Source organism: Quercus suber, unplaced genomic scaffold (genome assembly GCF_002906115.3).
Source record: "Quercus suber isolate HL8 unplaced genomic scaffold, Cork oak 2.0 scaffold_162, whole genome shotgun sequence".
In the NCBI taxonomy this organism is placed as follows: Eukaryota; Viridiplantae; Streptophyta; class Magnoliopsida; order Fagales; family Fagaceae; genus Quercus; species Quercus suber.
Window position 1 is genome coordinate 558,601 of NW_027069623.1, and position 26,983 is coordinate 585,583.

Here is a 26,983-nt window from a genome sequence, read left to right on the forward strand (position 1 = left end):
TATTATAGCATGGTCTCTGCTTATAGATGAGTTCTTATCCTATGCTTTTATGCTACAGGAGTTTTCCCCATGGATAATGGTGTCTCTACTCTCCAAATTCAGACTGGGAGCTCTTTTAGGACAGGACTGAACAGAGCATTTACATAGAGGATGCTGAAATTGAAGGAAAAATCTTGAACCTTAGCCATAAAGACCATAATTTGTCTTTAGATTAAACCTCTGCCAAGGCTGATGTTGCTCAATTATTCTTGATACTATTGTATATCTTCCAGTAGTAGTACTTTTATTTAGATTTGCAGATGCTCTTTAAAATTATCTGATCTCTGCTTTCTTACAAAAACACCAAAAATTTCAGAATTTCAGTTGGATATTCTAATTAAAGCGGTTGTTTGCTTTTCTCCCCTGAACTCGTTTGTTTGGTTAGTTATATATATATATATATATAAACCCCTCAATTATCAATATGGGATCTTGTTTGATTTTGGCTCAATTCATCACACACGCAATTAGGCTTTTTTTTTATTTTTTTTTTATTACTATTTTCTTGGATCATGTGAGAATTGATAGAAGTTTGAAATCTAAAACATGAAAACTTTTTGCCATAGAAATAATGTACAATAAGGAAGAAGACTGGAATGACGATGAAGAAGTTGGCTTCGTAGAAGTTGCCTCTTCTGGTTTTCTTCTAATCATTTTAATGTATTTCTCTTGATGATTTTTTTTTTTTTTAAAAAGAAACTTTTCTCTAAGAATTTGATCATCATTATCATTGTCGGCATCATCATCGTCAATTGTTGATGTTAATTAGAAATTTTCCTTTACAAAAATGATGATTACTAGAAATAAAATAAATAAATAAATAAATAAACACAAATCGACAAGGTAACCTTAACAATATAGTTAAGTCCTTTTTTGAAATTTACACCAAAACAACAATTTTTAAAATAGCTTATCCAAACACTTACAGTGACTTTAAAATTAGAAAACGCACATTTACACAATTTTACCAAATAATGTAGCATGTAGGGTGATTACAAATTTCTAAATAAGCTAATGTTATATAGTTTATACCCTGTGCACAAAGCTATATCTTATCAATTTTAGATGAACATTGCACAAAGCTTTTGTTATTACTAAGATTCGAACTCTGGCACTAACTCATTAAATGAGCAAATTTATTAAATAATATGCGTGTTTTTATTGGTTTTTGAAAACTAGAAACTGAAGACAACCTTTTACTTATTTTCAATTTTTGAAAACAGTTTTTTCTTTTCTGTATATTTTGGGTTGCCAAATAAGTTTTTTAGTCTCGAAAATAGAAAACTATTTTTGAAAACAGAAAATAAGGGAAAAAAACCAGTTACCAAACATACTCTTAGGTTTTGTTGGAACCAAGTCCCACTAGATGATATTTAGAGAACTCTTCTATGCACCTAATATTTTAAGAACTCATCTTCGAAAGGAGACTAACATAATATTCTTAAAAAGTCAAATTTACAAATTACGGTTACTTTGTTCAATTGGAAATTGTGTGAAGATAATTTTTCACATTTTTCAGTATTTTAGTAGCATAAAAAAAATGAGTCAAATGAAAACTAATTTTGGTCGACTAAAAAGTATGACTTATTTTTTAAAAATTGTTTTCCATTAAATTTTTTTAGAAAACAACTCTAACTCACAGCAAGTTAAATAAAAGAAGTTAGGAGATCATTTTATTACTCATTTAAGGTTGCTACCAAACATGGAAAAATGAGATAGTTTCATAAAAATACTTTTTGAAAAATGACTCATTTTCTAGAAAACATCCTCTAATGTTTCTAGGATAAATTTATCATAAAATTCTAATATTTTAGTATAATACATGAGCGGTTTAGTTTTTGACCTAATAAGCATTTTTTTTTTTAATGTTTATAAGTTTGAAAGCAATATTCTAACATATATTCGAGTCATTAATGATGTGACAAATATGACATCACTTATTTTCAATGAATGTTTAGAATGTTAAAAATTCCAACTCTTAAAGCTTATATCACATTGCAGAGGTACGCGGCAAATCCCATACCCCAATCCATCCCCTTTTTTCCAATGATATTAAAAGAATATCATACAAATCAAATGATAACAGACAAAATGGTCTGCAACATCCAAACTTACTGGCATAACTATACCCTCACTTATCTATTACAAATCAATAAAGAACACTAATACTGTCAGATAAGATGTGAGAAAAACCTATGCTAAAATGTAATAGCACTTGTATTTTTTTTTTTTTTTTTTTAAGTCAAACCTTTAAAGAAGACCTTGAATGAAATGCAAGGTAATATGAAAAAGAAAGTAAAACATAACTATACAAACACTACAAGGAACCAAAACATGTCTCACATTAGCAATGTGACTTCCCATTAAAGTATATCTGTCAGACTAGAATCAAGGAACAAACTGATGAGACTCATGCAATAAGATTACAAGGGACACTCATCCAGTTCTTTTGACTATTACTCTTTTTCTTTTCCTTTAAAAAGAATTGAACAAACATCTTTAGGGGAAATAAGTAAAGAAAGAAATCTGTGTGCTAAAGTGAGCTACAATACATGTACAACATTGCATGTTCCTCAACTTTAAAATTTCTACCAATGGTGGAATTAGCCAATATGCAAATTTTTAGTTTTTAGATGCAATATCTTTTTGGAGAAATCTGTGTGATAAATAAAGCATTTTTTTTTTAAAAAAAATTTTAAAAGACAGCTTTTGCACACTCAACTCAGAACAATCCAATTAAGCCATAATCCCAACTAAATTGAGATTGGGATCAGCTTCATGGATCAATTTTCAACTAATCATGTGGGTCACATAACATTTCCGCCATTCTATTCTATCTAAGATCGTACCAATAAATGACTAATTTGAGATGATATAAAAATGGCTGCTGTAATTAATTATAATTGACATTTTTTTTGTTGTTTAAATATATTAATAAAATAATCTCTAATAATTCTTTTAATGTCAAAAATGTGAAACCACAACTTTTTAAGGGAGTTAACAGAAAATTTTTGATGGCAATGGCCGGAAGGACTAAAGCGATTGCATTAGCAATGTTAATGGATTAAAATGACAATTGATACAAGTAATAGGGTATAAAGTGTAGTCTTGCCAAAACAAATTACTTCTACCCTAGCCAATGACAGGCGTGATTTCTTCATTGCAAAATTTTAGTCAGATTTAGAGTGCATTTGGCTTTTTCTTATTTCCGGTAGCTCATTTGCATAGTGTTTATCAAAAGATATAGTATTTGGTAACTTTTATGTCAAATGTGTGACAAAAAGCTACAAGCTAGTTTATTTTCAAAAAACGAAAAGTTGGATTATTTGCAAAAAAGAAACTGAGACAAAAAGCAGAAAGCAGAAAGCAAAAAACTTTTAAGCAAAGGCCAAACACACTCTTAATATTTCTAAGGAAAGGAATGGATGGTGAAGGTTGAAGAGGAGGTAAAATATCAGGATGGTTCTATGTAGAATATCTGGCTATGTATAGCTTTGCACCAATAAATGACTAATTTGAGATGATATAAAAATGGCTGCTGTAATTAATTATAATTATATATGTGATCCTGCAGGAGATGATGCAAATATCGACATCAGAATTACCTCAGGCTGGAGCATGAAATTTATTGCGTTTGAGAGGCTCTCAACACTGAGCTGAGCTATCGGAATTGGTGCAGGTCCCAACCCTTTTTGATGTACTTTATCACCCCAGAAGAACTGATCTCCAAAAAATGGAACTATAGTTGTTGGACACTGTAATTCATAAGTTAGGCATTAGACACACAAATAAATAAATACACTGTACTTCATAAGTGATTAATTATCATGAAAGAAATAAAGAATGAATTTGATTCCAAGTACTTAATTTCATTTCCTATTACATATTTACATCATATAAATTGACTCATTCGATTAATGTCATTAAAAAAAATCTAATGACAATAATATCTCAAAGATATTGAAACATTCAGATTAATTCCAACCTCAGACACAATCAGAAACATCAGTAAAACCCTACTTGAAAAGTACATTACCCCAGCTTTTAGCCCTGTAGCTGTTGTTCCAGCACCACCATGATGAACCTGCATATATGTGGCAATTCAACATCCAGTCAAGGTCTCTTATACATTGATGAACTTTATGATAACAAAATCTTGTATTTATAGTTCCCTCATTATACCATATCTATAAAAAAAAAAGTCAGGTGATGCAATTACAGATTTCTAAAATATTGTTAGGATTACTTATCCCAAATACTTCAGCTGATAAGAAATGGTGAATTTAATCATTATTTGATATTTTGACATTGCCTGTCATGTGTGAGTCAACTCCCCTTCAATAAGTCAGACCCAACATGTGGAGTTCTTAACCTTTTAATTAGGTGATAGAACTGAAATAGAGTCTGAACTCAATACCACATACTTCGATCATTAAAAATTACCACTTATCACAAAAAATTAAGCTGATAGAAAAGAGTAAATTTAATCATTTTAGGAATATTCTAACATTGATAATCATGTAGCAGTTGTCCAGTTGCTCTGCATGTAGAATTGTCATATTATTATTTATCTTAATTGAATTGTGCAAAATTCACTTAATTTCTACATAATCATAGTTCATTAATTACATTTACCCACATCCAAAAATTTGCTTATGCATAACATAAAGTGAAACTAACCACTACAGAACATTGGGGGAACAACCAATCATGAGGGCATTCCTCTAAAAGGAAAACATTATCAGGAACCTCTGTAACTGCAAGAGACAAAGAATTATTAGAGTAATAATGCATGCTTATCACTCAAAATATATGAAACCAAAACTATTTTTTTGGAAAGTATTAATGATAGACCTCAAAATACCACCACTTTGAAAGGAATCCCAAAATCTATGACTCAATAATGAGCATGAATACTTACCCCAAAGAGAAGGAAAAATAAAGAATATGCATTGACATACATAGTAACATTGATTTGTCCTTCAATAAAGAAATTAAACATATCAAATAATAATGAGAGATGGTTGTCTATGCAGAGAGGGAGAGAGAGAGAGAGTATAATTTTCTAATGAGAAAAATGTGAAGGGGTTTAAATGGAAAATAAAGAAACTATAGGGTAGTGAAAAGAAAACTGTCTTAAAACTAATTTAAAACTTGGCACATGATAGACTTGTAATATAAAGATTCATAAATATAACTTATCATAAAAAACACCTGTCATAGGTAATTATGAAGAAAAGAACAGTATAACAAAGATACAATTGAAGACCTTTCACGGCATGCATACAATCTTTGAGGCCCTCAAAAACTCCACAGGAGCATAAGGTAAAGAGTAACATGCTGAATTATCATGTCATCAATAATACTAAAGGAATTCACTTTTTAGAGCATCCTAAAGATATGAGGTGTATCAAGGCTTCAAGGGATAGATTCTCATCCTTTCCAAGTTCACTTTACAGCAGATATCTTGTTCAATTTTGAACTAGTTTTGGTTAGTTATAATATAATCTGAACTAAAACAAAACCAGATCACTTTTGAACTAGTTTTATTTTACATCCAGTTTGACTAGGCTCAAGTTAGAACCAATTTAGGTTAACATGCAATTTTTCTAACTCAATTTAAAATTTGTTTTAGTTTTGCAGTTATCTTGTATAGGCTATATATTCTAATAAACTTTTAACATAAACTAGGTGGGTAGGCGGGGTGTGTGTGTGAATATATATTGCATAGTTATAATGAAACCTAATTATCAAAGTTAATATGTGATATTTTGAAGAGAAAAAACTTATTAGTTACATAAGTTGGCAACAACGGAAGCAAAAATTAAAAATTATTAAAGAAGGAAACTGTATGAAGAAATTTTGACAAAAAAATAAGTAAAAGTTTTAAAAATTTTTGGTAGAAACTTTTTTTTGGATAAGTACAAATTTTGGAAGGAAAAATGTATGTGAAGAATCCAAATTTATATATGTCGGTGAAAAAATCAAAATTATAAAACTAGTATTTTGTTGAAATATGTATGTGAGAAACCAAAATTTATAAACTTGCTTTTGGAGGGAATGTGCATTTGAAAGAACCAAATTTAAGCCAACGGGTTCTAACTCAAATGGCATTTCATCCTCCCACAAAAAGGGGTGACCCATTATTTTTATAGGATTTACCTGCTCCATTTTTAAGAAAAAAGTCTGAAATCTAGAAATAGTTCTCTAAACCAAAATTTTGCCAAAACGAAAATAATTAAATCAGGTTATACTGAGTTTAGAGTAAACTGTAAAGCCAATTTCAAACCAAATTTGAAAGAAATTTCATATTCACCCAAAAACATTTTAACTTTAGTTCTAGATAAATTGGATATAAAATAAGTCAGTTCAAAATTGATATGATTTCATTTCACCTTTAGGCTGTGTTTGTTTTGGCTTCAAATCACTTCCGGAAATGCTTTTCCGTAAATGCGGGTGTTTGGTTGCGCATGAAAAATAGAATTTTCCGGAAATCCATTTCATTTGACCGTAAAATAGCAACTTTGACCCGGAAATTGTTTTACGTTTCTATTTTACCTTCAAACCATTTCCGAACTCAAGTGCAAAGAGAGAGAGAGAGAGCCTTTTAGCTCATGATCGATTGCGCCACAAGGAAAGCCGAGATTGCCGAGATCATCCCGCTGAGATCGCCGAGATTGTCCGCCGAGATCACTGAGAAATTGATAGCTTCCTCTCTTCCTCCAAAGCTTCAATCTTTACCTTCTCTTCCGACGAAATTGATGGCTCTGATCACTCTGATTTGAAGATACTGGATTGTTGGGTTGTGGCCTGTGAGTCGGTGGTGGTGGGGATCGGTGGTGTGGGTCCTTAGCTTGTGGGCTGTGGCCGGTTGTGTGGGTTTTTATTGGGTTGTGGTAGGCACCCCCGTCGTCACTACCGCCTCTAGATCGAACCACCAATCTCATCGCCCAAAGCCCCAAGCTCGAACTGCCGTTACCGTTCTAGGTGCCACCGTCCTCCAGGCCAAATCGGATTTCTCTCTTTCCCGATTGTCAAGATCGCGCCTTTGATTTTTGAAACGGGTTTGATCGTCGCTGTCGCTGCCCTCTAGATTGCGTCGTCCTCCTTTGGGTCAAATCATCTCCTCTCGATCACATTGCCGTTGCCCTCTCGATCTCGTCATCCACCACTCACCGATCTGCTTTCAGTCTTTGATCTCTGATTTTTTTTTTTTTTTTTTTACTCGTCATCCACCACTCACCGATCTGCTTTCAGTCTTTGATCTCTGATTTTTTTTTTTTTTTTTTTTGTTGTTGTTGTTGTTGTGGTGGTGTGGGTGGTGGTGATTTGGTGGTTTTTGTGTTGTGTGGTGGTGGATTTTCTGTGGGTGCTGATGTGTGGGTGGTGGTGGATTTCGTGATATAAAATTTGTTTGGAAGCTGAGAAAATGGCTAAGAAAATGTGAAAAATTGGTAGGAAAATAGCATTTTCAGAATATTACCAAACACCAAAATTGATTTTCCGTAAAACGAATTTCGAGACAACCAAATAGTCTGAATACATTTTCCTTTCTCGAAAATAGCATTTCCGGAAAATATTTTACATGAATATAGCTCTTTTCATCTCTTTCAAATAAAATCATTTTCACTTGGAATATAATCCACTTCACTTCAATTACTTTATCCGGTAAAGTTTATAGTAGTTGACTAGTTGTTAACTTGTTATAAGTTAGGGTGTGATTCCATAGACAACCTACTTAGTTTTATGTCCTCCCTAGTTCATCCTATAAACCCATATCCAAAAAAGTGCAATTTGACTGTTGAGATAGTAAAAACTACTTTCCTCACTGAAAAAATTAAATCATACAAGACAATGAAAAGTACTTCACTCTAGCTTGTAGAATTGTTTGCATTGTCTAACCAAGAATTTGTTCTTACAACCTACCAGTGAGAATTTGGAAGATACATACAGGCAAGTAAAAGAACTGTTCCCAACCAAATTAAAATTACTTACGATTTCCAAGACCTCCCAAGCCTCGGTCAATGATTCCTCTCTGCCCTGTACCTTTTATGCCTCCAATAAAATGCCTGTGGTTTTCCTGGGATCTTCAAGAGGCTTAACAAAAGCATTATCAACAACAGTTGATAGTGACATCAGTTGAAAAGTATACTTGATCCTTCATGTTTATTGCTAAAGTCATTCTATAATGATTAGTTGCCCTTTGTTACTGTAGCCAAAAAATTATAAACAAATCTATTGAATCAAGCCCAAGGAAATACAATGACAAGCCCCATCCAGGACTCATTTACACAATAAAGACTTTGCCAATTCATAAAGTAACTGGTGCATTTAATCTCTATGAGTAATAATATCACAGTATTTCAAATTTAGATATGAATAAGATAAGAAAATTAAAAAAAAAAAAAAAAAAAAAATAGTCCCAAAAAAATATTTATCAATATAGTTTCTCCAAAATTTGATAAAGAACAAGCAAATCGTACATAGCCAATAATATAACCAATACATAAAATTTAATGTCAATATTGATAGGCATGAATAGTATGATAGGAAAAGAAAAAAACGAAATAAAAAAATTAAAGGAAAGCCATCTGCCACAAATATATTAAAGTCACCCTGATTGATGCAAACTTGAAAAAATACTATCCCAATCCAAACATTGATGGGACATTTTTATTAGCACAAATGATAAGAAGAATCACAATCCACTATTCCATGTAAGGTACGCAGAGATATGAAGGAAGAAAATTTAAGATTTCTGTCCATGCAAAGGCAGAAAGATAACTAACAACAACAAACACTAATAATAGTTCTGGCCATAACAGTGTTAAGACAAATTATGATTGGAAACTCATTCAAATCAGATTTGTCCATCATGTAATTTACTAATAGAATAGTGGGCCTCACCTATTAAATTCCCACGTGTTGGGCCTCACCTATTAAGAGGAATTTGGGCCCAAACGTGAGGGGGTGTGTAAGATTTGTGTGGTTAAATGATTAAATTTACCATATCCCAAAAGCTTTTATTTTTCATGTTCAAGGATTTCAGTTAAAATGCACCACATCATGGATCTTGGGTTATTAGGATGACATGGCTGCTAAGGCCGTAAAATAACTAACAACAATAGTTCTGGTTATAAACAGTGTATAAACAGTGCAATTGAAAATTCATTTCAAATCAAATTTGTCCATCATGTATATATGTAGTAATGAAAATATTTTTCATGTACAATGATATCAGCTAATACGCATCACAAGGGGAAGTAGTTGTAAACTATTTTGAAATGGAATTGTCTCAAGTTACTAACCCAACAATTTGGTCAAAAAATACAAGCATTGTCCTTGCTTAAGTTATCTAAAAGAGTTCATATCTAACTTCTTTTGACATATTATTGACCAAGTAATACAATAGATACAAGTACTGATAGTGACATCAGTTGAAAAGTATACTTGATCCTCTACGTTTATTGCTAAAGTCATTCTATAATGATCAGTTGCCCTTAGTTACTGTAGCCAAAAAATTATAAACAAATCTATCGAATCAAGCCCAAGGAAATACAATGTCAAGCCCCATCCAGGACTCATTCACACTAAAGACTGGCCAATTCATAAAGTAACTGGTGCATTTAATCTCTATGAGTAATATCACAGTATTTCAAATTTAGATATTAATAAGATAAGAACATTAAAAAAAAAAAATCTATAGAAAATCTAGAGAACATATAGAACAAAATACATGCTATAGAAAATCTATAGGACAAACTAGTGATGCAGATCAGGTGACATGAAAGTATGAAACTATTCTATTAAATCATCATATCCAGGTTAAGGACACATCAACATGTCAAGCAAAAAAAAAAAATTGAAAATCTAAATAAATTCACCAACAGTTTTGAGAGGTCACCATACCATGCTCCCAAACCCAATATATATAGGTTCAGGTCCGTTTTGAATCCATTGAACAAACTTGTCCTGAGGCTGATACTTTGACCCAAGGTTTAAGAAACAAAAACCAACAACATCAACTAAAGGGCCCCAATCTGCAAATTAGTGAGTGAAGTCAATTCTCCTAATAAATTTGATATTTATGAACATAAATATTCGGGTTGAGCATTCCAAATTGTAAAATTGAATTTATTCAACTATGTGTTGGCTTTATTCTATGCCAAATTTGCTTGTAATTCAGCATTTAGAAACTCAGTATTTAGGTGGGAATTATGTAAGAGTTGTGTGTGAGAAAGTATAAAAATTTGATCATGCAATAAAAAGGTGACTCACGACTGGACTCACGACTGAGTCGTGAGTGGTGACTCGCCAAAATGAAGCACACGTGAGAAGCATGCAAGAAAACGAAGAGTCAGGCCAGCTAGATCACTACAGAACAAAAAGTATAGTCTGGCCTAGTCTGGTAACTCGCGACTCATCTTAGTCGCGAGTGACTCGCCAGTGCACCCTATTTTGCTGAAAAGTGACTTTTCACATTCCATCTCTTATCCTACTATAAATACCCTTATACCCACGAAATGTAGAAAGCTTCTAGAAAGAATTTTGAAAGAGAAACCCTAGAGAAAAACAAAATTGATTCATCCACAATTTTATACACTTGATTCTTCAAATTTCTTTACTTTCACCCTCTCCATTATCATATCCATGAGAGGATCATAAACCAAATTCTTACCTCATCAAATTCAAAGTAATGAGAAGGTTTTTGGTGTTTGGGAAGCAGTTCAAAAGAGAACCAATTCATATTGGTTGATGCAATGAGTTAATTGCGGGATCCGGAAATCTAGAGAAGACACTGTTCGGCATAACCTTGTTAGAGCAAGAAGCTTGGAGGGCTTAGGTGAATTGGGTAGATTAGGCTTGGAGGATCTATTGTTATTCATGTATCCCAACTGATTTTCTAGTAGATCATTTACTGCTTAGAGGGCGGCGGAGAGGTTTTTTGCCGAATTATTTGGTTTTCTCTTCGATAACACATGACGATGTTATCTTGTGTTTACATCTCTCTTTTCCTTACTCTTAGCTTTTGATTTCTTCTAGTTGTGATTAATTAATGGCTTAGAGTAGTTTGCTAATTTAGGCATTGCTTATATTTCATATTCCGCACATATATTGTTTGAATATAAGCTTGTATTAGAAAATTTGTTTTTGGGATCTAAACATTCACAAGTGTTTTATACACTAAGTGAGTTTTCATAGATATTATTAAGACCATGAATAGTTTAAAGTTTAGCACTAAGCACTAGTAATTGATCATGAGTATGTGCAAAAGATTATATCTGTAGTAAATTACCAATACTCACAAAAGTTTAAGTGTAGAATTTTTTACTTTAAAATAGAGGTAGAGTGTGAAAACATGGTTCAAACTCAGGACCACGTACTTTGATACAATGATAAACTACAACTAGTCCCAAAAGCTTAAACTGATAGAAAATGATGAATTTAATTACTTAACTATTATTCTAACACTTCCCCCTTGTGAAGTAGGAAATTAATCCATTGCATGCTCCTCTTCCTTGGCTCAAGTGGTGAAAAGAGGAAACCATGCTAGGATCTCTTGATTTATCTGCTTGGAAGAAGGTTGCAGAAGTGGGAGTATTGGCTGTGTGGCCCATCTCAAATCGATAATAAACTATTAGGTCATCAAGTACTACAGTACAGTGTACAGATAAAGTTTTTCATTCTCATAACATGTCAACTAAGTGTCTAACAAAGATACTGCCATTCTATAATCAAACAAAAAGTTCTCTCTTAACTGTTGCAACTGAAAGCAACCTCCAGATCATCAAACTTGACCTGCTGTGATTTGTTCATCTATACTAAAGTTTGGAACACATTGCAAGTGATGGACCCCTCCAAAACAACAAAATACTGCTTATGGAGGTGTGGAAAAGAGACTGACAAAATGTTCAAAATCATTGATAGTTTCCAAGAGAGAAGTAGCTAGAATATGTTTGATGCCTAGAACATTCATCTTATTTGGGTGAGGTGGAGGGGAATGGGGAAGAGATTTATTTATAAACTGATCCACATCCTAGTTCAATTAACAAGAACAAACTGATGACCTCTTTTACTTTTAGTCCTTTTACAACACAAAATACCCATATTGATGTCGGTACATAAAATTATGGGGGGGAAGAACTGACTTATAATACGAATTTGATTTTGGGAGTGTGAACAGTAAACCTCATATTGCTACCATTACAATATATGAAAGTCCAATTTCCAGTATGAAAAATGGTTCATGTTAAGAGATGCAAAAATCTTCAAAACCAACGAGAATAAAACAGACAACAGAACACATCTGGAAAGGAAAAAGTTTTGTTAAACCATCTAAGAGCTAGTATGAGCCCAAGGACATAGTAATACTACAAGATCACTAGATGATCACTCTAATATAATTGACTGAGCAGAAGATGATTGACTGAACATTCATCCTTCTATGATATGCAAAATGACTCTTAACAACCATATAACATACTTCAATAGAATGTAATGACCAAATACTGAAACCAAAAAAATAATCATCTTATACGCTATGATTACCATACATTCTTGAACAAGCAAGAAAATCCCTACCTGTTGGCTTTGGCACTAGATGGGGACTCCACATATAGCCTGTTGGCAAATGAGATATTGACCCATGGTATGTACTGAAGTACGCAATAGGAGCAAGTTTCAACTTCCGTTTCCTGAAGTCGTTAATATATCCCCTCATGCCCCACCATATCAGTAAATCCACAACTATATATGAAAGCTGGATATAGCAAGGACAAATGGAATCAGAATTGTTGATGAAATCATTCCAACAGTTCCTTCAATGAAATTAAATGATGTAGCACCCAACTAGGAACATACCCAATAACCAGCACTTTGAGGTACACGTGCCAATGGATGAGGGAATTCATAAGTTGGCCTGCCTATTGAAAACAGACGTAAGAGGGTATAACTTGAAATATAAATTTTGATAAAATAAACCAGCACTGAATGAACATAAGATGCTTTTGAAATTCAAAACTACTCTTGATTTTTTTTTTTTTTTTTCACTCCTCTCCGGCTCAAAACACTGATCCAATATATGTGACAAAGACTCCCCCCTACCTCACCAAAAAAAAAAAAATGTTGGAACTGCTATTCTTACAGGTTATCATGTCTAATGTTTTCATCATGTCAATGTCCTAATGCCAGCATATATTTTCAATTAAGATAGGGTGGCTCCCATTGATGAAAAGATGAGGGAGAGTTCTTTCAGATGGTTTGTCCACATGCAAAGGAGAGAGATCAATGCACCAATGAGGAATAGTGATGTGATTCAAGATAAGGTAATCAAAAGAGATAGAGGAAGACTAGAAATAATACTAGTAAAAGTAAAAAAGGGACATGTTAATTATGGAGGGGAAAAAGAGTATTATTTTGGATATAATAGAATGACATGAAAGAATACATGTGAACATCCCCAGTTAGTCTCTAATTAATCTGTTGAGGATCCACAGTTGACCCCAAAGTTTTGAGACAAAGGCTTTGTTGTTGTTATTGATATACCACATATATCCAAGAGTTCTATGAATGCTTTTTTTTTTTTTTTTATGAAAGCAGAATCATTAATGCATTACACATAATAAAGAAAACTTGTGTAAATAAGTGAAAGTTGGTTCTGCTCTTGTTATCCTAAGTACAAATTTTATCCATCACATCAAAAAAAAAATTGAAAATAGCATAATAAATAATAAAAAGCAGCAGTATATCACTTTTAGAAGAATTAATTGAAAATATTAGATATTAGATATTCAAAACACTATATATTCTACACATAATATAGAGAAAATATAGAAAATATAATCAAGACTCACGTCCAAGGCATTGTGAAGAAAATGTGAAGGGGCACACCAAGAGCTTCAGCAACATGTGCATGTCCTGCAACCCAGAGCTAAAGTTAAAACTGACATTCACTATTCTGGAAAATAAATCCTTTAATATGAGAAAAGATAGAAAGTTTAAAGTAAATTCATAAAGCTATAATGAATTACTGGCTAGCAGCAGTTCATCTATAATTTCAGAATCACATAAAGCTTGATTTACTAAAAGAATCTGTTAAAGTTTCAATTCAACAATTGGCAATATGAGTCATTAAATTTGAATACCTTCAAATAAGATGTTTTATTATACCATTCTTGTCCCATTAAATTTGTTCCTTTTAGCTACCTCTACAACTGAAGATAAAAGCCATCACAGTTCAATTTTTTTATGGTTACCAGATCTTTTATCCCACTGCATTATTTCTTCTTATTTTTCAGCTTTATATCCTTGTCCTTTTTTTTTTTTTAATAAGTAATTGTAATTTATTAAAATTGGAAAAGCATATATACAAAGTATACAGAGATTTGAAAAATAGAAAGAAACAAAAGAAAGAAAAGAAAGCTAAAAGATTTGCAATATAAGAGCAAAGAGTCTATAAACTCCATCAGAGAAAGTGTTGAGATAGTAGGAGAGTGTGTCGCCCATTTGAAGAGAGTTTTCAAGAAAAGAAACTTGAGACTTGGTATAGACATCTCGTTCCCCTCAAATATCCGTTGATTTCTCTCTCCAAATGCACCATAGAATACAGGATGGCTCTGCTCCCCATACAGTTCCATACCTACGATGCCTCATCATTCCCCTCCAAGACTCCAGTATAGACATGACTGAATTCAGCATGACCCAAGTAATCCCAATGGCGCAAAAGAAAAAAACCCATAGATCATAGGCAATTAAACAGTGCAACAGCAGCTGACTTACTATTTCACCAGATGATATACACATGCAACACCAATCTGCCATTACTATACCCCTTTTATGGAGGTACTTAATAGAAGAGATAGGACTAGCAAATAAGCTTACAGGTACAGTTATTATGCCTCTGTAAATAAATACTACATTCAGCTTTCTCTACAATCAGCAGATAGGTTAAAATGGTGAAATCAAGTGACAAAATATATATATATATATATTTTTTTTTTTTTTTCTTTTTTGGTATAAACTCACATTGTGAAGAAGTTTGGGAGAAGTTATGTATGAAGCAGCATATGAATGCCTCAATGCATATTAGTCGGATTGGATGTCTATATAGGGAGTCATTCTATTTTTTCGGTCTATGATTTGATGGATGCTTGTAATTTATGTATTTGATTATTTTGGTCCCCTGCTGNTTGAATGCCTCAATGCATATTAGTCGGATTGGATGTCTATCATAGGGAGTCATTCTATTTTTTCGGTCTATGATTTGATGGATGCTTGTAATTTATGTATTTGATTATTTTGGTCCCCTGCTGTATACTTCCCTTATACTTGGGTGACTCATTCTTATGTCTTTGAATCAAACTTTCTTTACTTATCAAAAAAAAAAAAAAAAAAATTTATGTGGTAGAGTCTATTGACATATCCCCCATGAAGTTGCATATTTCATAAAATTGACAAAATGAAACTTAGCATTGTATGAAGGTTAGCATTGTTTGATGATTTGGCAGGAGCGTAATAATCGTACTTTTGAAGATATTGTGAGATCAATAGATCTTTTGAAGCCTATACTAGTTGGGACCTTATTTCAATGGGGTAGAATTTGGGGTTTTACTAAATGTATATCCATTTTTGATTTTCTTCTTTCTATTCATATCTCTTCTTGAGGTACTTGTATTTGTTTTAAGTTCAGAATGTTCGCCATTGTGAACAAGATGTCATTTTTTATGCAATAAATCTTTGATTACTTATAAAAAAAAAAAATGAAGCTTATGGGGAAACTTGTTTGTAGATTGGGTGGTGCTTGAAGCTATAAATATAACAGGAGTCCTGTTGATGTGGTATAGAAGGACTGTAGAGAAAATTGATGAAACAATAAGTAGAATTTCTTTGTCTTACCTGCTGAAAATTATTGAGGAAGGTTTTTTGTGGGTTGCAGTGTGGTGTATGGTCCAAATGATGATAGTTATTGAGAAATTGATTAGAAGAGCTGAGAGAGGTGAATCAGAAGTGGGAAGTGGCCTGCTGTTTAGTAGGGAATTTCAATAAAGTTATATTTCCAAGTGAGAGGCTAGAATGAAACTGCAAGTTCCTAGATGATAATCAAATTCCTTATCTTCAAAACAATCAAATTCAAGAATGAACTTGGATTACTGGCTTATTTATTGGCTTTCTTGTTTTTCCTATTTTGCATACTAGAAATCTTAGACAGGAAATATGGAAAAATTAATATAGTGCAATTTCCTAGATAATAATCAAATTCTTATGAAAACCCTCAAATTGAAGAAAAGAACTTGGGAATGTTTGCTGGCTTATTTATTGGTTTTCTTGGTCTTCTTCCTATACTTACTTCTCCAAATAATCAATTGCCAAGTATCCTACATCAACCCCAGACCTTGACCACTACCCCATACTTAACAAGGTTGTAGCTGCCATTTGGCCCAAAGCTATTGGCATTTCTTTAAAGACTTGACCAAAGATGGTATCTTCTCTTGGAAATCCCACGAACCTTAAAAAATTGCCCTATTTTTTACTTTTCCAAATGTATGGTACTGTCAAGTTTATTCTTTTTTCCCCCATTTAATACAAAATTTGTTTTTCATTACTAAATATGAGCAATTTTTGACTTTAGATATGGCCAGAAATAAAGGTTTCATACCATCTGGACCAGGAGAAATATCCATACAAAGGAAGCAACTGAAGGTGATTATTGAATCTCTCCTTCCAGCATGTACGGAACCAGATTTGGAAACTGGTCTTCCTTTTAGAGCTCAGTCAATTATTGCAAATCCTCCTGCTTATGTTGCTTCATCGTCATACAATTTGTTGGGGGAGAGCACCTTGGAGAGACTCTAATTGAGTAGTATAACATATACAGACACCACTTAGCCCAAACACTTAAGCTTTTGGGTTTAGACCCAACTATATTATATTAGCCACACACGCTTCTCATTGTTATTCCAAGTAGGATTTCACTCACACGTGTATACCCAACAATCTCCTCCTCATGTGTGAGTCTACCTCTCACAGGCCTCAAGACCTCTTTATAGGCCACCAACAAGTCCTCCCTTGCCTAAGGACTTTTTCCATCACCCACATGTCATCCATGGGCCTCTCGTACGCCATCCATGGAATCACATGTCAACCCTACACGCTTCTCCATGGGAACTTGGCTTGCACTTCCATGTCCATGGGAACCTTACGCCACATAGTGATTTGGCACCATTAGGCAATGCTCCTTTGTTGGGCCTTTATCCAAGATCAATTCTACGTGCCTTTTAGGCTTGCTCTATCCCCACTCTAACTATAAAAGGGAACCCTAAACACCTTGCCACCTTTGCCACATCCCACCTAGGCTCTAATACCATTTGTTCAAGAGATAACACCTTAGGGACTTTAATTGAGTAGTTAATATAACATATAAGGACACCACCAAACCCAAAAGCTTAAAATTATGAGCTTGGGTCCAGCTATATTATATTAACCACTCACTTTTCTCATTATTATTTCACGTGGGACTCCACTCACACGTGTATTCCAACACAATTCTTTCAAGTATTCAACCCCAACAACTTCTATCCTCATAGTTACCAACAAAATTGTTCTACAACTTAGAGCCTACTTGGCATTGCTATAGAAAGCAGATTTTTAGTTATAAAAATTTTATGATAAAAAAAAATTAAAAAAATTAAAAAAATTTATTTAAAAAAAAAAAAAATTTTAACTGAAAAGCTCTTTAACGCTTAAAGCCATTTCCAAGGTACAACTATAAAGTGATTTATTTTTTACAACTAAGAAGTTTATTGATATCAAAAAGGGGAACACCCTAGTACACAGGGAGTGTACGAGGGGGTCAAACAATCAAGAACAAAAATTACAAGAATCTAGAAAATCAAGAAAAGATAAAAATGGTTGGTTCTACAATGCAGCCAACCAATCCATTAAAGTTATAAAGAAAAATAGTTTCAAGTCTGATATGGATCTCCCCTTATCTTCAAAGCACCTACTATTTCTCTCCCTCCAAAGACACCACAATAAGCAATGGGGAACCATCAACCATATATAACCATTTTGTTGACGACCAAATCTGCCTTGCCAACATGCTAGAAGCCTCACTACAAATTGCAGCATAACCCAGCTCACTTTAAACAAACCAAACACCATAGCCCACAGATCCATTGCAATTGGACAATGAAGAAAAAGATGATCAACCAATTCACCATTATACTTGCACATGTAGCACCAATCTAATATCCAACCCTTCCTTTTTTGTAAATTGTCAATCGTAAAGCATTTCCCTGAAACAGCAGCAGTCCAAACAAAGAAAGCTACTTGAGAAAGAATCTTCTGATTCCAAATACTTTTCCAAGGAAAGCAATAGTCATTAAAGCCCACTAAGACACTATAATAATCCTTAACCATGAAGCCCTTCTCGCTATCAGGTTTCCAGCACATCTTATCATCACCAAACCCTTTCACCGAAGCACCATATATGGTCTACGAAGCACAAGTGCATATTTGGATTTAAGTGCAAGTGCGGATACAGATACAGGTGCGAAATTCGGCAATTTTTGAAAAAGTATGGCACAAATGTGGCGGGATGCAGCAATTAAAAAATTATTAAAAATATTTTTATTTATATTTTCTATATATTGCTAAGCATACTTTTTCATATAATTGTAAATATATACCAATTTAAGAGTAATAGTAGATAATAACTAAAACATGATATTCATAAATTACAATACAACCCACAAGTTTATTTTTATTATTTTTTTAACATATATTTTGGCCATGATTTCGACTAGTTTCGGCCCAAATCGGCGTGAATCAGAGGAAAAAAAGGGGCCGAATCGGGTTGTCAAAGGAGCGTTGCCATGTCGCCGTGAGTCCAGTGAGGGTGCGGCAGCCCTAGAGCCTCACCCGTGCTTTCTAGTATATGGTATCCATGAAACTGGCCAATGCCTCTAATTCTCGAGCATGCACACCCCTAAAGAAACTTACATCCCAAAACAAGACTCCAGTATCAAACTTCATAAGCTCAGCCACACTAACCTCCTTGTCTCGGCAAAATCTAAACAATTCAGGATAGCTGACTGCTAGAGATGTCTCACCACACCAACGGTCTTGCCAAAATTTCACCTAGACCCATCCCCAATATCATATAGAATGTGGCGAGAAAAAGAAGGCCATCCCCAACTAATATTTTTCCACAAGCCAACACCATATGGACTATTAACGGGCCTAGTACATCAGCCACCCCATTCACAACCATATTTTACCCCTATCACTTGCCTCCAAAGAGCATCCCTCTCCATCCCAAATCTCCATAGCCACTTCCCAAGCAAAGCTTCATTAAAAAGTCTTACCTTCCTTATCCCCAAGCCAACCGAAACAATGGGGGTGCAGACAGAAGCCCATTTAACAAATGGAATTTTGGTTCATCTCCAATGCCACCCCATAAGAAATTCCTCTGAAGTTTCTCAATTCGGTTAGCCACAGCTGCAAGAATAGGAAATAAAAATAGAAAATAAATGGATATGTTAGATAGAGTGCTTTTAATTAAAGTGACTCTACCTCCCTTGGATAAATACAAACATTTCCATCCTGCTAATCTCCATTCTATCTTATCAAGAAATGGATTCCATATTGTCTTATCCTTGAATTTAGCTCCCAAAGGAAGACCTACTTCATTGGAAGAGTACCTTATTTACAGCCAAGGACATTCAACAATAAGTCCAAATTATGCACCATACCAACAGGAATCAATTCTGACTTGCCCAAATTATCTTTAGACTAGAGACTGCCTCAAACCAAATGAGGATCATCTGGAGAAACAAAAATTGATCCAGATCAGCGTCACAAAAAATTAAAGTGTCATCCACAAAGAGAAGATGAGACACCGCCAAAGATCTTCCCTCTAAACGACCCACACCAAATCCTGACATGTGACCATCATGGACAGCTTTATTCGACATTCTCCCAACAAGACAAACAACAAAGGGGACAATAGGTCACCTTGTCTCAACCCCCTCGAACTCTCAAAAAACCCACAAGGAGAGCCATTTATCATAATAAAGAAGCGAACTGTAGATATACAAAAGAAAATCCACCACCGCCATTTAGCAGAGAACCCACCCTGTTCTAGTAACTGCATAAGAAATCTCCAGTTTACATGATCAAAGGCCTTCTCAACATCTAACTTGCAAAGTAGCTCTGGAACTAGTTTTCAATCTATTGTCACGGCATTCATTAGCAATAAGTACTGGGTCAAGAATCTACCTATCCCTCACAAAAGCATTCTGTGAAGCTGAAATTATATCTTCCATGACTATGCGAAGTCTAGTGGCTAAGACCTTAGCAATGATTTTATGAACCCCCCAACAAGACTAATGGGGCAAAAATCCTTGACTTCAATTGCTACATTTTTTTTAGGGATAAGTGTGATGAATTTTGCATAACTCTTGATCATTTGGACAAACATGGTTGATAGAAGACCAAGAAAGCCAATAAATAAGTCAGAAAACAGTCCAAGTCTTCACTTGATTTTGATGGTTTCCAAAGAATTTGACTATTTTCTTATATTTCCTGTATCTAAGCTTTTGGTATTAATGTGATGTAGTAGCCTCCGTGAGAGAGTTTTAACAATCATTTTCAATGTCAATATAATTTTCTAGGAGAGTCTCCCCTTTTCCTCTTGGACTTGGGGATTCCTAGCAGATTCCAGGGCCCCTAGTGGATTCTAGGGTTATTTAATCATTTAGAAGCTGGCTACAACCAGATATATGCTTCCATCCAGCATCAGGGGTTCAAATTGCCTTGGGTGGCTGGGTGAATTTACGAAGCAAAATGAAAAAAGGACTAAAGAATAAATTAATTTGGCCCTTCTCACAATATTCAGAAAAAATAATGAAATATTACTTGCCAGCAAGTTGTTAGTGCACTGTGTTATGGGTTCCTAAAGGCCATAGAGAAATAGTAAAAGAAAGAGCATACAAAGCAATCTGTTAACAGAGTGACCACAAGAAACAAATTAAATTGCAATGATTTTTTTTTTTTGGAAGATGTGGAATCTCACCATGGCAAGGCCCATTGGACCCACCCCTGGAGAGTAAACCATGTATACACAACCCCACTCGTCAGAACTGTGTATCATGTAAAAATTGCAATGAAAACTTTTTTTTTTTTCTGATAAATAAATTGCAATGATACATTGACGTAACAGGAATTTTAAAATTGGGGACCTCTTACATCCTGCCAAAACACGAGGATCGCCACCCAAAGGATAGAATTCTACCCCTGACGACTTTACAAAGGTGCTGAAGTTAGCATGAGTAGCCAACCTGACACGATGACCAAACTCCTGCAAATGAACACTGAATCATTTTCAATAACATACCAAATAATTAAAGATAAAGAAGAGAAGAAACTGCCAAGGACCAAGGTCCTGTCTTCCTATAAATTAGGGAAAGAAGCATGATATTGTGACATCAGAGATTTATTATGCCTGCCTAAGTGTAATGATATAAGATCAGTTTCAATTTGAATGGATTATAGATGCAAATAAAAAGCTTTTCACCATCCCAGTAGCCCTAAAATTGAAAAATATCAGTTGCAGAATACAGAAGCAACAACTGAGAGTTAAATTAGAAAGCACTCCTGTACAGAAATGATATACCTATCTGTGGATTGATTACCTAGGAAAAAAAAAATACAACCGAGAAACCCACCCAACTGAATAAGATAGAGACCAATAACACAAAAAAGCAAATTTTCCACCCCATTTTTGTAGATTGTCAGGTCAGCCATAAAATGAATTGATGCACTAAATTTAAATTCTAGAAGAAACCAACTCCTAAACAAAATTCATGTCATTATATTAAAACTTTAAACACCTAGGGGTATGTGATAAGACCCTGGAATTGGTGACATAAACAAGTTATCTTGACAAAACAATGCAACACGGTAAACTAGCAAATTATTGCAACTACCTGAAGTCTCTTTGCTATAGCTAGGAAAGGCTGTACATCTCCTCTTGTGCCGACCACAAGAAGGGCAATATTCAACTTGGGAATTGATTTATTGGTATCAGAAGTGATAACATCAATATTGATAGGTGTCCTTTCTGCAGTATGAAGCTCCAAAAATTCCGAAGCTACAGGTGTGCTTTTGGTGATATCAACTTCTACCGTACCATCATTTTGTATCTTTACTAGGTTCACAATAAGATTTTTCTGAATACCAACACAAGAAGTAATCATGATCAGTAAAAGAAAAACCATACATGAACCACAAAGACAAGCACTGAGGTCTAGAAAATGGAGGAACAAAGAACCCTATGTGTTATGAGTTCCTCAACAAAGCCTTTAACAGATATTGGCTCATCAAAATGCCAGGAGGTGTACTACAAAAAGTTACAGAGAAATAGAACCATTCATAATATAAACTATTGTTCACAGATGAGTTGGGGTCAATATCTGGTAGCCTCAATTATTGCAGCTATTACATCACTTGGTAATGATAATGATGGAGGCATGATGCTATTCTTTGAAGATTAAACAACAGGCACAGGATCGAAGGCCACACAACAGGGATTATGTCATTCCCCATAAAATAAATTAGAGACAGCATGCAACTGTGCAGACATAAAAATCTCGGTCATGCATGTTTCATGTGTATAAAAAAATGCCAAACTCATGTATTTGGTAAAGTCATCACTCTGAATATATAAGCTGACACAAGGATCACGAACTTGCAACGCATTTGATTCTATTGTCTACCTTTTCACGCTCTGAGAGCCTATCCAACTTGAAGTCATGCCTTGGAGCTTCCTTCTTTTCCGTCATGGATCTAGTGAATGAAATCCCATGGTCATCGAATAGTAGATTTCTGTGAATGCCAACAGGTGCAGTGATGCAATAGTCCAGACCTTCAAGAATAGATGCTTTGACATCAGTGAACGCATGGAATAAGATTTACAAGTAACAAAATGAAATCATCTGTCCATGTGGTCCAAGCATAGTGGTATGGACTAATGACATTCGTAGCGGCTAGCATGGTGCCTTGTGTTTACCTCTCAAAATTAAACCAATAAATAAAATTGAAACATTCCCAAGCCCATCAAGCTTAAAATTCAAGATGAAATATTTATTATAACTGATTATAGATCTGAACTTGTTAATTTCAAAACACATGAACACTGTATAAATAGCTATTATTTTTTTATTGGTATGTTATAGATACATCCCGTAGATCTTGAACCCATGATTTGTGTGTGTGTGTGTGTGTGGCTTTCTTTGGTAGAGTATATTATCAAATTTTCAAAATATAATTAGTCATTGAAGTATCTGTTTAATCATAAACCGTGATATATGTGTGTAAGTAGTAAATAAGGCTTTCTTTGGTAGAGTATATCATCAAATTTTCAAAATATAATTAGTCAATGTAGTATCCGTTCAATCATAAACAGTGAAAAAATATCTTTCATGTCAATTTTTTTGATAAGTCATAAAGTTTTATTAAGAAATAAACTTACTTCATGTTCATGATGATGAACACAAAGTAACCAAGAGATTACAAATAATCAATCACAAAAACTTAGAGTTATGAAACTCAAAAATAGAAGTATAATGAGTGAATCCCCAAACCCACACCCACTAAAACAAGGTGCATAGGAAAGAGGATTTCAATTGCTCTAAAGATTTCTTGGTGTCCTCAAACATGTGAGAATTCTGCTCCTTCCACGCTAGCCGCATCAAACAAGCTGGCACCATATTCCAAACTTATGTAATTTTATTAACAAGAAGTTGTTAACTTTGTAAAAAAGCATCTCATTTGAAAGCAAACAAACTTCAGCTAATAAGGAAAAATTAACAATGAATTCATATTGCAAATGGTCAGAGAATGATGACAATGGTGATGCTCATTGCCTCATCACATAATTTATAGGTATACCTGGTAATATGTCGAAAGCAAAAAGGAAATAATTTCGTTTACCAATTTGCCAGTGAAGAAATGTGATGCATGTGAACTTTAGTTTCAATATGATGATTGCTTTGGTAGAACAGACAGAGAGTCACATTCACAATTAGCTTGATTTAAGGCATAAACCCCCAAAACAAAGGCACAAACCAAAATAGTGGAAAATGAGATATAAAGCCTCCAAATTATTAGTTAAATACTTATTTTTTTGGTCTCGATGTAGAGCTGTTTTTAGACAGATCAAACATTTCACAGTGACTAATACTGCATGCCCCTCCATACATAGATAATTAATTGCTATCCTTTAATCAATGATGGCATATTAGAATGCATTTGGACGTAAGAAACCAATAGTTTGGCGAGCTTATTTTCAGGAATTTTGTTTATGCCACAGGTTGGCCAAAATTTTAACAACAATTTCCTGCAAATTGGGCTCAGTGCATAAACTGTTCCACAATTTAGATAGTATAATATGAAAATGCAGAGTAAAATCAAGTGTATAGATAAAGCAATAAAAATTGAGGATGCAGCATGAACCAGTCACGCATTCTATCACCTGTCATTCTACTCCACCTCTTCAATATGAATGTCTATCCGACTGATAGTGATACAACACCTGGGAGTAGCTTAATTAAGTAGTTACTTAATGCAAAACTACAGGACGAATGGGAATTCAATGTAAATACTATATTGTTTAGTGATTGAACATTAGATCCACCACAATTAAATGAAGCTTGCGAAAAATACAGAACTCCTATGATTTTTGTGTCATAAAATTAAACAAACTGATGATTTTGATACCCAATATCTCAGCCAAATAACCTACGGTGAGGAAAATTGTGTACTGTGCTACCTAGAATACATTAAAGAGAATAGATTCCAATGCAAATACGACCCTTCTCAACTATATTCATAGACAAACTTAATTCTTAGTTCCTAAATGCATAACTAATAAAAGAAGAAACTTTAAATAAATTAATAAATAAAATCAAGTCAATAAAGAAACTCTAACTGTTGTTAAGTAACCAAAAGGAACCAAAGCTAAAGATTACCAAGCACAAACCTCTTCGAGGTGAAGAACAAACATTCATTTCTTTTGACTGAGAGATCTCTAAAACTGACTGCCGCATTGAATTCTTCTGATCATTTGGCTCTTCCAAATAACCTGCATTTAACTGTTCATCTGGAGTCTCCTTTTCCACCACAGATTCATCAACAACACCACCACCACCAATCTGTTTTGACTGAGAGATCTCTAAAACTGACTGCCGCGTTGAATTCTTCTGATCCTTTGGCTCTTCCAAATAACCTGCATTTAACTGTTCATCTGGAGTCTCCTTTTCCACCACAGATTCATCAACACCACCACCACCACCAATCTGTTGAAAACCCACATCCATCTCTTGGCTGCTAAGACCTTCTTCAACTATTTCTTTTGACAAATGATCCACACCGCCATTACTCCCCATTTCAGAAAGTGCACGAACTTCAACAACTAAAACCCTCTAAACCACAGGTCCAATGCAATAACCTTCAATATCACCCTTCAATATCCCAATTCATCAAAGCTGGAGGAGGAGGATGTACAGTAACACAATCAATAAGTAAAACCTACCAAGCCCAAAACTTTAAAACCATTTAGTAATAGTTCTCAATACCAAATTCTCACTAAGAGCTCAGAAATGAACAGTGAAATAATAAACAAGCAATTAAAAGCCTTGAACACAATTTCCCCAGTATCCAATTTAATATATTTTGCCAGAGGAAAGGCAATATGAGCAGGACTTAAAGTCCAAAAGAAAGCTATGATGCTATAAATATATTACTTAACAGCTAAGAGACACGCATAAACCAACTAGTCAATCAAAGGCGTTGAACGTTTGGTGAACTAAGAAAGCTTTTTAAAGTGTTTAGAACCCGCTTTAACCTCGACCCAATTCAAGAATTAATGCAAAGTTTACCTTAAGCAAGCCAATTTGGGTTGAAACTGAAGGCAAAGAAAGAACACGCACAGCAAAACATTCAGCTTTAGCAGAGCAGGTACCTTAAAAACTCTTTAGTGGTTCAGCTTCTAGATTCTAGATTCTAGATATTTCAACGATAATTAAAGTGCAAAAACATACATACATATATATATATATATATATATCCAGTGGGATACTTTGAGGGCTTAAAAGGTTGAGACTCAGAGAGGCTTTGGAATTTGGAACGACTGAGAAAGTTCACACTGGCACTGTGTGTCGGGGTTGAACTTGAAGAAACATTTGATTTAGGGAAAATTAAGGAATAGAAGTATTGTAAAAACTAAAAATAGTGAATTTAATAAATATTTTGATTATTTTTTTCAATAAAAATAATTCGATTTGATTTTTTATATATGTACAAGATAACATAAACCCTAATCTTTGCCCTTACACCCTGTAACACTTATATTTATGAAAGGATCATTGCATCAAGAGTTCACGGTGTTTTTTTAAAAAAAAATAGGATTTAAGTTTTTTTTTTTAAAGATAATTATGGTATATAGCTAACTTGCAAATTGTATTATTTCCATGAATCCCTAAAAATTTTATGCATAAAAAAGTGTCAATTAAGTTATAAATGCTTAAAAATAAAATTTGGACTTTTTTTTTAATTTTTTTTTTATTTATTAAACCAAGAGTCTATTGCAAACTAACCCGCAAGGAAACGGGTATCAAAAGATACAACAACTTCAATATTTATAGATACATTAGGTGCGCTGTCACTAGCACATTCAAAAGCTAATACATCTAACAAAGAAAAGGGAGGAGTAACATAATAAACAAAATCCTCCTGTTGAGCACTTCCTATTTTAGCAAGCAAGTCAGCAGCATGGTTGGCCTCCCTAAAGTAGTGGCTGAGCTGGACCTGTTGGAAAGCTTGGAGAATGTCCCTACATTCAGCCACCAATGGCCGAGTTAGTCTATTAGTGGAAGATGAGGAGGAA

At 34.1% G+C, this 26,983-nt stretch overlaps 1 protein-coding gene across 1 annotated transcript; it reads right to left on the minus strand.

The window, feature by feature from the left end:
- Window positions 1-2,274: 2,274 nt before the first annotated feature.
- Window positions 2,275-25,811, minus strand: LOC112019813 (sterol 3-beta-glucosyltransferase UGT80B1-like). The gene is given in 18 exon segments (XM_065777712.1): window positions 2,275-2,421; window positions 3,645-3,794; window positions 4,076-4,123; window positions 4,720-4,796; window positions 8,035-8,091; window positions 8,094-8,136; window positions 9,949-10,079; window positions 12,622-12,799; window positions 12,901-12,958; window positions 13,893-13,956; window positions 14,070-14,130; window positions 18,178-18,531; window positions 19,039-19,108; window positions 19,425-19,536; window positions 21,286-21,397; window positions 22,026-22,268; window positions 22,815-22,963; window positions 25,079-25,811. Coding segments are annotated over 18 exon segments (2,445 nt in total). The 5' UTR covers window positions 25,485-25,811; the 3' UTR covers window positions 2,275-2,289.
- Window positions 25,812-26,983: the final 1,172 nt, after the last annotated feature.